This window comes from Onthophagus taurus, chromosome 6 (assembly GCF_036711975.1).
Source record: "Onthophagus taurus isolate NC chromosome 6, IU_Otau_3.0, whole genome shotgun sequence".
Classification (NCBI taxonomy): domain Eukaryota; kingdom Metazoa; phylum Arthropoda; class Insecta; order Coleoptera; family Scarabaeidae; genus Onthophagus; species Onthophagus taurus.
Window position 1 is genome coordinate 21,223,883 of NC_091971.1, and position 13,846 is coordinate 21,237,728.

The 13,846-nt window shown below is 30.5% G+C and overlaps 1 protein-coding gene across 2 annotated transcripts in view; it reads right to left on the reverse strand.

The window, feature by feature from the left end:
- Nucleotides 1-13,846, reverse strand: part of LOC111422679 (Dual-specificity tyrosine phosphorylation-regulated kinase 2) — a 68,223-nt gene that overhangs the window by 43,464 nt on the left and 10,913 nt on the right. Inside the window, exon 1 of one of the 2 annotated variants that reach the window (XM_071197127.1) lies at nt 12,682-12,885. The exons of the other annotated variant lie outside the window; for it this stretch is intronic. Within the exon in view, the coding sequence (XP_071053228.1) occupies nt 12,682-12,696 (15 nt within the window). The 5' untranslated portion in view covers nt 12,697-12,885. Of the gene's footprint in view, nt 1-12,681; nt 12,886-13,846 lie in introns of those variants that run through there. 2 annotated transcript variants of the gene reach the window in all.

Below are 13,846 nucleotides of genomic sequence, written 5' to 3' on the forward strand. Positions count from 1 at the left end.
TTGCGAAGTAATGCGTTTAAAGGTCGACTTCGACAGGATATACGGGCGGCACATGTTGTGTAAAAGAAAATATGTGACTTTGCGCAAATCAATTAAATTGTAAAAAATAAAATGAAAAGGAAAACTCACTTGTTGCTATTGATGTAATTTTTCACGCACATAAAGTAAATTTTATGTTATAATCAGAAGATTTTAGTTAATTTGTATCGTTGAATTATAATAATTTAAATTAAAAGTCAAAATAACGATGATAGTATTTATTTTATTGCAGTCATTTCGAACTCTTTATGTTCATATTCTGACACATCTTAAATGTTACATTAAAGTAAAAATTCTCTCTTATCCTCCAGTTTCTTCTAGCGCTTTTATAATACAGTCGACCAGGGATAAGTGGCAACTTATCCATGGTCGACATGAAGTAATCCGAAATCTTATTTATAAAGGTCTCATTCCACAGGCTTCTTAGAATCCTCTTTTAAGTTTCTTTCTGAATTATATCATAAATTAGAGGCATGGTAATTCAGATTATAATTATCCTTGCTCTAGCTTTGATTACCACAGGAATTTATATTTCTGATTTTTTAACATCTTTTTCATTCCGTTTCAAGTTTTGATTAACTTCCTAAATGAATTCTTTTTTAACTCTTGAGTTTACATAACATTGCATATGATAGTGTATACTAGCTTTCAAATAATCACAGCCAGTTAACTTATTTTATATCAACAATATTCCAAACACTCTGACAAGCAAGACTTTACAGTATCTGAGTTTATGGATTGCACGTACTACCTCCGTTCCAAAATAAATGTCCGATTTGTATATTTTATTTGTTCCAAAAATAACTCTCAGCTGTTGGAAAAAGTAAAATATAAGTACTATTATAATTTAATTTATTAACGGAACTGTATTAAATTATAATTGAACTAAAATTTTTATAATATAATTTAAATAAAAATTATAAATTATTTAATGTCATCCGCGCAGTTTCAACAGCTTTTTTTCAACAAATTACATTTCTTTGTAATTGTCCAGTAGACCGTAATTTTTTTTCCCTGTGTGAAGGATTTTGTAATTGTTACCTCCTTTATGAAGCATTGAGGACTTCATACATTTCTGCAGTGTCATAAAAACATTGTCTAATTTATGTGCAGGTGTATCATCCCATGCCTTCAAAACAGCAGCATTTAATTCATCTATATTATGCATTGTGTTTTTATGTTGCATAGACTGAATTGCATCAAATAAGCCTAAATCAAGAACGTTAAAGTTAGGGCTGTTTGGTGGCTAACAAATATTCCATTGATCATCTGTTCCGGCTCGAATTACTTCACCATCATTTGTACTACAATGTGGTTGTGTATTATCATGTTGAATTTTGATGGGCAACTTTTTGCTACCCTTCGCTTTGCCACTTTTCTTTTATAGCTGGAATAACTTTTTTGGTAATCATGTCCACATAAATTTGACGAATAACTTCAACAGGTGTTGTCACTAATGTTCCACGTACACGATTTTTAGAATTTCGTTTTGCTGGTTCTTGAGTTACAATAGGCCATAAGCCTATTGTACCATTAAATACAGAGGTTTTGTTATAATCATATCTTGAACGAGCCGCTGCAGCTAGAAACATGACTTTTGTTAAGAATCTTTTACTCTTACATGTTCGATGAGGTGTTTCTTCTTCGGGAAGAAGATAGCAGTTTGTCTTAGTTTTGGTTATGTAAAACCATTTTTCATCAATATGAACAAACTCTAACATTTCTTGAAAATATAGGTCAGGTTCTTGTAACATACTGCAAATTCTAATCGACACTTCTTATTGTTATCAGTCAAAACAGGTTTCAATGTCCTTGAAATTTTCAAAATTCTGTGCACTCTTCCCAATGACTCGTTAATGTTGTTACAAAGACTGCAGATGGTTGATCTTTGTGCTTGAGAACTTCCGAGATTTTCTTTTTTATACCTTTTCTGTCTTTACGTTTCCTTCCAGAATTTCCTTTTTTCTTTGAGTCAACGTTAGCTGTACAAGATCCGACATTATAATCCTGTTTTGCTGTATTCCAAATTCAGTTTATTGTACAAACGTTGAATTTAGTGCTGCAGTGCTTAGTTGCACCGTGTTTCAACTTTTCATTGCTCATCAGCGGATATTGTAAGACACCTTGTCGCTGCTCGTTGCTTAAATTGGTTTTTTTCAACGCTCCTTTATAATTTCGTATATTTTCTGACATGATTTTTTTCAATTTTTATACTTGTCGGAGAATATATAAAAATAACTTTTTTTTTACCAAGATTTAGTAATTGACACTGGTTTAAATTTCTAGTGTCATAAAAATACTATGATGAATAAATATGTGTTCTATGTAAATAAATGCATAATTACATTTTCGGACACTTATTTTGGAACGGAGGTAGTATTCCTCCGTTATACATGACTAGAGTTTGAGGTTCACTTCCTTTCGTCAATACTACGATGGAGTATCTGGGTTTAGCCCTTAATTTCCTTATTTTAGTAACGCTAAGTCAAATCGTTTAATTCCTACTCCAGCAATATACCACATCTCCTCAGAATCCAATAATGTCCAGAGATATTTTGACAAACTAGACGAAGAGCTACGTCGCTCCCTGGGTCCACTTCTAAAGCATGCCACATTTCGTGACTTGACAGGCTACTTTGGCCAGCCGATATTGTTTCGTGCAATATGAAAATCCTAAGAAAGCTTCAATCATGGCTTTCTTATTCTTACCTCGCCCTTTGAGCAGTCCCAGAACAGTATCCTTTTCCATCCTAAAGTAGTCTGGGGATAGCCACGACGAATACTAGTGCATATATATAACGTACATAGTTGCGAATACCTTAAATTTGCAAAATTAGACGTTGGTATACTCTAAATCTGATACAATCTAAATTTTGCATAGTGTACCGAATACTATATAAGCCCCAATTCTAAACAATACTGAATCTATAAAACACTGTGGATTCTACTTTATTCTAGTATTCCAGCTCTTAGAGTAATGTGGTGAAGCACACTTTATAGTCTATGATTGCCTCAATACAGGATTCTAGAGGATGATGTATCTTAAAATATCTCTAAGTTTAAAATATACTACATTCTCAACTACGCAGAATTCATAAAGTGACATACTTAGTGTGGGATAATGTTCTTAAAAATTTTGGTCTGAACCAAGGTTGATACAGCTGTAGTTATTGCACATTCACCAGGTGCACCTAAGTAGAATAACATACTTAAAGTGGAAGATATAGACTTGTAAGCTAACAACTGTCTGAAATTCACGGAACACAAAGATTTCTATTATCGAAATCGTCATACCAGGTACTTTTTTAATGTTTTTGGGTTCATCCATGGATTAAATGGGAAATTTTAACTTAATCATTAATTAATTTCTCTCTTTTTATAAACTAATTTAATCTGCTGTGCAATCTACTATATTATTATCTAACATATTGATTGTTTACATTACGAATTTAATTATTTTGTTTTGTTTTTCGTAAAATCTGAGCCAGATTATTTCATTTTGGTTTCGACAGGTATGTTATGACAAGACATCACAGATTCGGGACACTTTAATTAAATAACCTGCAAATTATATACTGATCGGAGGATTTTAATATTAATAAGTTACAAGTCAATAGGCAAAATTGTTACTCCTTGATTAAGTTCTTTGTTCTGACTTACAGCAGTTAATGTAAATTAACTAATCTTAACACCATGGTACTGCAGCTTGTTATGCATGCTTTTTTAGTGGTTTAAAACCTCTTATATAATAGAAATCGGTGGTGGGTTAAGTCACTTTTGATGCTGAAACATTGTTTCAGATATTTTATTAAGACAATGATTAATTGCCATAGCGTAACCATGGCAACCATCTGTTTCAGATATGAAAAATTTGCGTTTGCATACATACAAGGTGATCTAAACATCAATAAGTTGCACGTGTTTTTTTGTCCTTTCATGATCTCGCCCTCAAGTACTTCTAGCTTTACAGTAACGCTAAAACTGCCTTGTTGTTCTTTAATTCATAATCACTTCTGTGGCATTTACCCAAAAATAATTTAGAACAATAATTAAATAATGTCTTACTGCCCCTGTGTTATTGGCATCAATTATTTCTATACAGTTGATGGTTGTCGATGTTATAATATTGCATGCAATTTTATACAGAAAATATCAGATATAAGTCAAATTATAGCAGGTTTATCATTGCTGCGTTGTGATTTGACACTATAATATTTATCTAGCTTTAACTTAATGACATCAAAAGTCGTTTCTATGAAGTCATCATTACTGCAATACCTAAAAGTTTATTTTCCAGGCTGAATTATCTTCAAATTCTTAATCGGTGTTGCTTCGAAAGGGATAAGCGTGAAGGATTAGAGATTAATCTGTCATATCTTTGGTTTGATTTTATAATGAAGTGGGATTTCCAGATAATACAAGGCGTATCAACTGGTTGTAAACTCGTTCGACTAGGTGGAATTCTCGAAGTCTAAATCTATGTAAATTTCTAAATCGGACCAAAATTGTTTCACAGTTACTTGGACAGATGTTTATTTTATGCCAAAAAACGTAATCGATATATAATCTGCTGTTGGAAATATTTGAAAATAGATCTTACTATGTGAGTAAAGGTAAAATTGTTTGTACGATTTGTATAAAGAATATTCTGCATATTTTGTCAACGTAATTTTCACTTGACAATGAGATTCGTTATATTCTAGTTTGCATTTTTATTTATACCATTTATTTATAGCATTTTCCGAGTAATTAGCAAACATCGCTGCTTTTTCTTTCTTTCAATTACTTTTCTTATTGATTAATTCTACGAGCATTATAGTTTATGATTCCTTTGGGTTCCTGCATACGTGACTGCAGTATTTGCTACATCAATCGATTCATCAATACGTACCGCAATGTAATTCAATTTAATCTTTTTTTGTAAGTTCACCTAAGTTAATGAGAGATTGTATTGTTTGGTACGCCCATAAAGACTTTGAGAATCCTTGTTAGTTAACAAGTTTATTATTGTTTTCATTTACTGGATTCGAGACTACAGCGTTTGCTACATCAGTCGATTAATCAAGATGGATCGCATAATAATTCAATGTTATAATTTTCGTAAGTTCACCAACCGTAACATTTACTCAACCATGAATTTTGTGCGACACTGTAGTATTTGATAAAGGAACCAGGTCAATTCTCTTTGCTTCCTTTCCTACAAGCAATTAAATTTTCTGCATTTCATGTATCTATGCAGATCTTACTTAACACATTTTCTATTATTTGCTAATTCACTTCTAAAGCACTCGACATGTTTATCTTTGTGCGTCGAAAGATTTATTTAAAAGTGCCTACGAAGAAATGATGGGTTTAAACTGCTTTTAGCAAGAAGTTCATATCAAATTATTCACAAAGCATGAAATATAAATGCTTTGGAATCTATCGCAATTGAAATATGACTCGAGAATTGCACCCCAACAACTCATATTTCGTGCTACAAATCAACAAACACAAAATGCTTTGAGTAATTGAATTCAAAAGTGAACAATTCAAAGTCTACGCGTTAGTTGTTGATTTTAACAGCAAGAATTCACAATTCATTTATCAGTTTTTCTGATAAAAGATATAAAGTATTGGTTATTATTATAAATAACCTTTAAAAAGTATTTATTAATTGCTTAACAACATGGTATACTTCTTAAAAAATACAAGCTAAGTTTTATTAATAAATCAAATAACCGTTATGAATGAAACATTTTATATCAAACTCCCAGTCAAACAACGTTGCGTGTAACCAAGAATGAATAATGGTTAATCTATAGATTTTGCTATAAATAAGTTCCAAAACATTTAATTATTCTATTCGTTATCAGTTTATATCTTATGTACTTAGCATAAACTAGTAAAAAAAAATTAACAATGCTAACCACATAAAAGCAAAATGTGAAAATAATTTTTACACGTGTGAAAGTGACTCTAAACGCAGGATGTTGGAAAAGCGGTGAAATTTTAGTTTGTTGGTGATTTTCTCTGAAACCCGTTTTGAAATTCTCTGTTTCGAAAATGAACAAGAAATTTTTATCGATTTCGACAATGGGATTTCGTTTTGATCTGATACAGCTAAAAGGTTTTAAAAAATTTCGAAATCTGATTTTAAACAAATAGGCATTAATTTAAAAAAATGAAGATAAAGAAATATGTAACGGATAAAGAAAACTCTTTGTTCGCGCTTTATAGATCGCATTTCGAAATTGGCATTCTTTTCAATCAACATTACTAAGCTCGAACGTGTTTAACGTGTAGGTTGAGTAATCAAAATGCACTTGGCGTTTAATCCATATTACAACATATAGGACAGTTAATAGAAAGAGTTATTAATCTATCCGTAATCTCAAGTGTCTGGTAAACTTTATTTGTAACTCTATTCTTTTACAACTTTAACGAATACGAAAAATCAACTTGATTTAACAAAATAATAGATAAAATTAAAAAAATCAATTTTTAATAACACCTTAATTTTCCTTTATTATCACGCTAACACTTCAAGGGCATCCAATAAACTATAAAAAGAATACAATCGCTTCCCAGTCAGTCAACTTCAAGGTGCGTACATATTTTCATTGGATATCCTATGATTAAAACTTGGACGTCTGTTCGGATTAAATTGCGTCACAGGCAAAACTCTCAATTGAGTCAGATTCACGTCAATGCTTTAATAATAATTGTTGTATAAATAACTGTTTACTTACTTTTTTATTTTTTTTTAACTTGAAAATGAGTCATTGTATTCTTTTCATATCTGTATACGTTTTTTTAAATAATTTTTTCTTTAAATAAATATAAATAAAAAATTTCTTTATGGGAAACTTAAAACTAGGTATTGTGTAAAACCTTATTGTGAAATAAACGGCATTATTATTAAAAGCGGATACTAATTGCTGGTGGAAAGACACGTTTGCGCAATTTACTTAAGGATTATTTTGTTCCCATTCGTTTATGAGTGGTGTTAATCGCAATGAAAATTAAATTGTAGATAAATCATAAAAACAAGTCATGTTTGGAAATCTGTGAACTTTCGTATATAAGAAAAGAAGAATGTTTTTAGTTTCACTTCAAGAAGTAACTTTCAGCACACATTTATAATTGTTTGAAAATCAAAATTATGACATAGTTTTTTAAAATGTTATTCGTATTTTTGCGCAACAAATAGTGGTGGTCGAGATGTACACCAAGAAATTAGATGGATTATAGCTTTGTTTCATTGTAACCTTTATTAAACGTACGTGTTTAGTTATATTCTGTATTATTGTCAACCTGTTATTATTGAACTATTGTTCTGCTATGTCCAATGATTCTTTGTGATTGTTTCGAGACTGTGTTAGTCTTGACTTATAAACAGAGGTCTAATCTAAACAATTCTTTTATTTTATATCAAGGTAATTGTTTAAATCTAGCAATTGAATATTTTAAAATAAATATCATTATAATACTAAAGTGTATTTAAGTAACATTGATAAACTTCAAAAGTTTAGAACTTGGACAGAAGAACTTCAGTTATTGGTGGGATAAGCTAAGTAATTCAGTGTAGATCACTTTATTTCGCTGTTTGGTGCATTTATCACACCTCTCAAAGTGTTAATTTACTGTAAGAAATCTGTAACGTGAAAAAATTGCTGTAACATGGTCGATAAAAGAAGAGATCACGCTGAGTGAATGTTTGAGCGAAAGATATTCTGTCATATTTTCAGCCCTACTTAAGAGGGAGACGGTTGCTGGAGAATCAGGATGAACCACGAGTTGAATAGCATGATGAGAAGCCGACAGAGATGAGAAGGCGAGGCAGGCCACGAAAAACATGACAGATTGCAGCAGAGGAAAATTTAAGGATTATGCGTGTTGAATGATAGAGGCTGAGGACAGAGGGAGATGGGACGAGATGGCCTAAAAGCTTAACAACATTTAATTTTAAGCTATTAGACACAAATCATTGCACAGTCTTATTTCTTCTGCCATAATTACTCCAGTGTTCAAAGTTTAACTGATGTTATTATTGTATACAGTCAATAAACTAAAAGCCTAATAACGTTGATGACAAGTAGTGAAGTCCTAGAAGTAATTTTTCTAGTTTCTAAAGTTCTGCCTTACACAAACTGCATTATATTATTTATATAGAGAACTATACATCATGTTCATTACTAATGTTCAACACAATGAAGATATTTAATAAGGGAAAAAACATTCTAGTTGAACCACAGGTGACTGCATCAATCAAGCTTAACATAGATAAACTAGATAAGTATTAAAATAAACTTCAGTCTTGCTGTTTGTCTCCCAACATCGTGTTTATAAAGCAGTAATTCACATGTAGGAAGTAATCTGGAACAGATCAAGATGTGGTTTTCTTATTTCATAAGGAAAGAACCATCTGCATAATCTCTTTACTAACATATAACGATTTATATGTGGTCCAAGATTATGTACTTGAGTTTTAATGTCATTACTGCAACACTGAAGAATAATAATTATTATTGAAGAATCATATATTGGCTTAGGTATCATTTTAGCAGATGTTTGCAATATTATTAAGAGTAGTTATAGACAATATTGAGAGGTGTCTGAGAAGATTTTCGGATAATCGAAGGAAAGATGTACTGAGGAAATGAAGTGATGATTTTGAGTTATATCAAGGAGGTTTTTTGAGGAGTTTGGAACAATGTTGTGGCCGAAAAAGACAGGGTTGAGGAAGACCTTGATCGTTATTAATGGAAGTATATGTATATTGAGAATGGCAAAGTTCCGAAATACCAAACACTAATCCAGAATAATGTTAAAGCAATGTTAAGGGATTGCCTAGTAGAATGCCCGGGATAGTTTCGAGAATGGTTAGGGACGATCAGGGTCTTAGGGAGCCAAGATTTGAGAGGACGTTGGGATTTCTGTTACAGAAAGAAAACTTTTGGGTTGATGTCGAAAGTGGTTAGAGTAGATATTAAGGTCGATATTGACCGAGGTGATGGGTGAACAGTTATAAACAAGATTAAGAGTGGTTGATGACGATGTTAAAGGAAGGTACTTGGTTTCCTTTACAGATGTTTTCAATAGTTAGTGATGATACTGAAAGGTGTCACAGATGAGGTTGAGAAATCATGTGTTATGAAATTATGATCTTGAGGAAAGAGATGAAAGATGACTACGGCAGATGTGGAGGACGATTTATGAGTAGTTAAGGTCGATGTTAAAACTTATGAAGGATAATGTTGAGGAATGATCTGTAAGAAACTGCATTCAAAGTTGTGAATGCGTTGTTAAAGAAGTGAAGTTGGAAGTAATTACAAACTATATCGGGAAATATCACGACGATACTAAGGGAGGTTGAAATAACCTTGAAATAAACAATAAATGTCAACTATATGATTAAATTTATAAAGCTATGTTTAAAAAATGCCCCATAATAGCTTTATTTAGGTAATCTGTATCTTTCCAATAATGTTAATTCAGAAGTGGCAGTATATGCTGAATGGAATTATTATATTAATATCATTTTCAGAACTCTTTTTTGATATGTAACCTTGATCACTATACTAGGATTCTCAAAACCAAAAGAACAGCCCATGTCTAAGTGATAAGAATTGTGAGATGGTTCCCATTACAGTCTCCACGACTAATTTTGTAAATCCAGTTCTATTGCAATAAAAAGGTTTTGACTTTTCTAAGATGTGAATAAAAGGCACAAGGAGACTTGTTGTTTCTGCGTTGCTGCAGTCCCGAGTTATTCAACAAATAAGTTTTGCGGATACAATTGAAGGGCGTGGTAAGTTCACCTGAAGCTATCAAAGAATGCGTGTCATAACTCACTAGTTTTGTGTTTTCTAGTGGCTTAATAAATTGTTCTTAAACATGTTTGAAAGGCTTTCTATAAACTCAAGTGAAGACGAAAGTGGTGTATTTAATGAAATGGAGACAAAAAAAAAGAAAACGATTTTGAAATTAAAAGTTGAAATTAAAGATGTTGCTGAGAAATTGAGGTTATTAACCCATAGGAAGGGAAAAGATTGCATCTATAAAAGAAAGTACTGTTAAAAAAACAAAGAGAAGATTATAAGTGATAAACATCACAACATAAGGAAACACTTATGCATAGAATATCATAAGAACGTGAGTGTTGTAAACCATAAAACGAGGGTAGAACATCCAAATGAATAGCTTGAAATTTTCCAAAAGCTTCTTCCAAGTACTAGTTGAATGATTTGATCACACGTCTTAAAAGAAAACATTTAAAACCTCATCAGCAACTACTTCCTAATGTTTATTGTACTTTAGTACTTATATTATGATTTAACGAAAAAATTCATTTTGTCCCAACCTCTGTCGATAAATACGAAAACACACAATTCTTCAAAAGGTTTTGCGATGACAAAGCTACAAAATATTTCAGTACGTTATCACATAAACAATAAAATATAGTTGTAAATAAATAATAATACCTAACAACAATTTCTTTTATTATGCCTCCTTTGTTAATGGAGGCGAGCAAAAAAATAGCTTTAACATATTGTTGCGCTTTAGCATATTGTTTTACGATTTGTAAGGCTAACATTAAGTATATACAGAATATCGGTTATATAGTATATACGGAATCAATTAAAATTAAAATCAATCTATCACAGCGGAATAAAGGAATTACTTTATAACCACCTGCAAAATATCTAACAACTTTTAAATGCTTTTACTGGAAAGTGTAGTAAAATTAGTAAGATTTGTTTAAGTAATGGTGAACTTTTACAAAATGTGATTTACTTTATTTTTACAACAGTGATTTATTATTTCTAAAACTAACAAGGATTTTTGAAAATGGCCAATTTTGTTAAAAATCTGAAAAGATGTTTCATGTTTTAACCAAATTTCATAAAGATGTCTTAAGAAATTATAACTTTTAACTTATAATTTTCGAAAACAAAATGTGTGTTAAGTTCAAGAATTGTACTGTTGAAAAGTAAAATTCAACAATTTTTTAGAATGTCAATAACGTTCTGTACTGAAATCAATGTTGAAGAATTTTTTGAAATAATCAACAAAAATTGATTAACTAAAAATTGTGATATGGTTGAAAAATTATTATCTCAAGAATTAATAACTATTTTTAAAAACGGTATGCTTCATTGACAAGTTAATAAAGTTTTTGTTTGTTAGTAAAACTTGTATAAGGATGCGATAAGAAATTACGAATTTTTGATAAATGTATGTAATGAATTTAAATATTATTATCTCAAAAACTGATAGATATTTAAAAATTGCATGTTCCATTGAAAAGGTAATAAAATGTTTGTTTATTGATAAAAATTTTGTAACGATGTGTTAAGAAACCGATTTTATACGAATTTTTGCAAATTATGCTATCTCTGAAGGTGATAACTGTAGGTATTATATTCAAAAATTATTATCTCAAAAACTAATGGCTATTTTAAAAAATGGAATATTTCACTGAAAAGCTAATAAAATGTTTGTTTGTTAGTAAAAATTTTATAACGATGCTTTAAGAAACCAATTTTATACGAATTTATGAAAATGATGGTAATCTTTGGATGGTGGTATTAAATTCATTACTTTTAGTCATTTTCACAAAAACAAAAAGCTCTATTTAAAAAGTGATAAATAAAGTTTAGCATGTAATTAATGAAAAATTTCCAATAACAAAATTTTAAGAAATATTACATCAATAGACTATCAATAGCTGATAAATAAATAAAAATGGCACCTCACTTATTTTTAAAAGTTAAAAATGATTTGTATTTTAAATTGAAGCTAAAAAAACTGTATTTTTAGATAAGGTATAGAAATAATGGAATTTGATACAAAATATTCCTCGAAAAACAAAAATTAAAGATTACTGATTAAATTGAGTAATATCAGAATAAGTATCAATTTAAGGAATCACATCATAATATTTATAAATACAATCAAAAATTGCCATAAAATCTTTTCTCTGCTGTTTTATCCAAAATCGTCTTAGTTATGTGTATACAATTTTGGATGATTTAACAAAAAAAAAATGGAATAAATCTTTCCAGATTTCTTTTAAACTTTCGTTGAAAATTTTTCGCATCTGCCCTACAGGTTGGTTCACAAGAGCCACGAGATATAGGCAGACACTTGTAAAACCGGTCTAAACGACTTGAACAGTTATAAAACGTCTGCTACTACCTGGGCAAAGCCCAAGAGGAAACTGGCCGGCAAAAAATTATGAATTTTTTGACCCTTGAATTTAAAAAAGATGAAAAAAAATTGTAATTAAATACTCGTTTTGCAAATCACTTCAACTAAACGTGAACCCGTTTTCATTAAAACCACATTGAATTGGATTTTTTGGTAAACAACATTGTTTCAATGTTGCTAATAAATCGATACTGTGTATTGTTGGATCGGATTACGATTAAAAAAAAAGGTTAATTCAAAAAAGATAAAATAGAAACAAAAATTACACGCGTTTATATTTTTTAGTTCCTATTTACCAAGATTAAAGTTCATCGTGATATAAACAATAATAAATAAAGTGACGTTCACATACAATCACATTGTATGAAATGTACATATTTTCGTTACGATTTCTATTAATAAATTCAAAATAAAGACAAACTTGTTTTTGAATAAAATTTAACTTACCTCAAAAACCAACATTTTCTCAAAAGTAATCACAACTTTAATTCATTAAAAAAAATGTTTTAAAAGTTTTTTAATGTATAAATCACGAAAATGATGTAAATTAAATTTTTTAAATCAAACGATATTGTTTGAGCAATGTTTACAACAGCTGATTGAACCTTTCTATTTATCGTATAGTATTTTCTTTACGATGCTACGCGAACGACCGTTCGACGCTGACTGACTGAAAACCGCGCACTGAACTGAACTAAACCCGGACTGAACGTCGGCTCCGGCTGATTCGTTTTCATCCTCTCGTAAGAGTTTTAAGTTTTGAAACACGGCTGCACCGTTCTGACGATATCTACACCAACCAAACCAACTCACTCTTTGTAATAACAAAGTCCTCTTCTCTGCATCAAGCAGTGGACCGGGAAGGAAGTTTTATACGGGATCTTTTGTCTTGCCAAAAACCTTTACCGAGTTTATTGACTCTTTTCGGGTAGGCGTCCGGAATCAGACGATTCTTTCAGAATTTTTTGTTTTGGTTTTCTCGGAGATTCGGGTTCTTTCAATTTCTTTGTTTGAAATGGTTATTAAACGTTTTTGATCGTCAATCAGATTTGGATGACAGAATAATAATTAAAGAGTTGACTTTAAATTGGATTCAGACAAGAATGTGAAGAAAAATTATTTATTGTTGCGTTGGGTTGGGTTGTGAAATTGTTATTGAGCATTCAATTTTATTGTTTAAAATAATGATTAAAAGTATGTGATTACTGATAAGATGTGGATGACAAAATAATTAATGTATTGATTTTAAATTTCGATATTATAAGATTTTTGGGAAAAATACAAAGTGATTTATTAATTAGCTCACCATCAAACTTTGACATATGATGGCTAATCCAATTACCAAAAAAAAAATTTTAATGAACATATGTCCTATTGCATTTATTTACGAAATTATAACACTTTAAAGTTTTCTGCAGCGAATTTATTAATAGTCAGTAAAATGAAATATTCAACAAAAACAAAGTTGTCAACAAAATAAGGTTTAATTATTACATACAAGAAGAAACTCAAAATGTACGCTTATAGCACTGAAGAGTATGCTGATATAATTTTCTTGTATGGTTTTTGCAATGGAAATGCTTGACAATCAGTACGAGAATATGAAGAATGA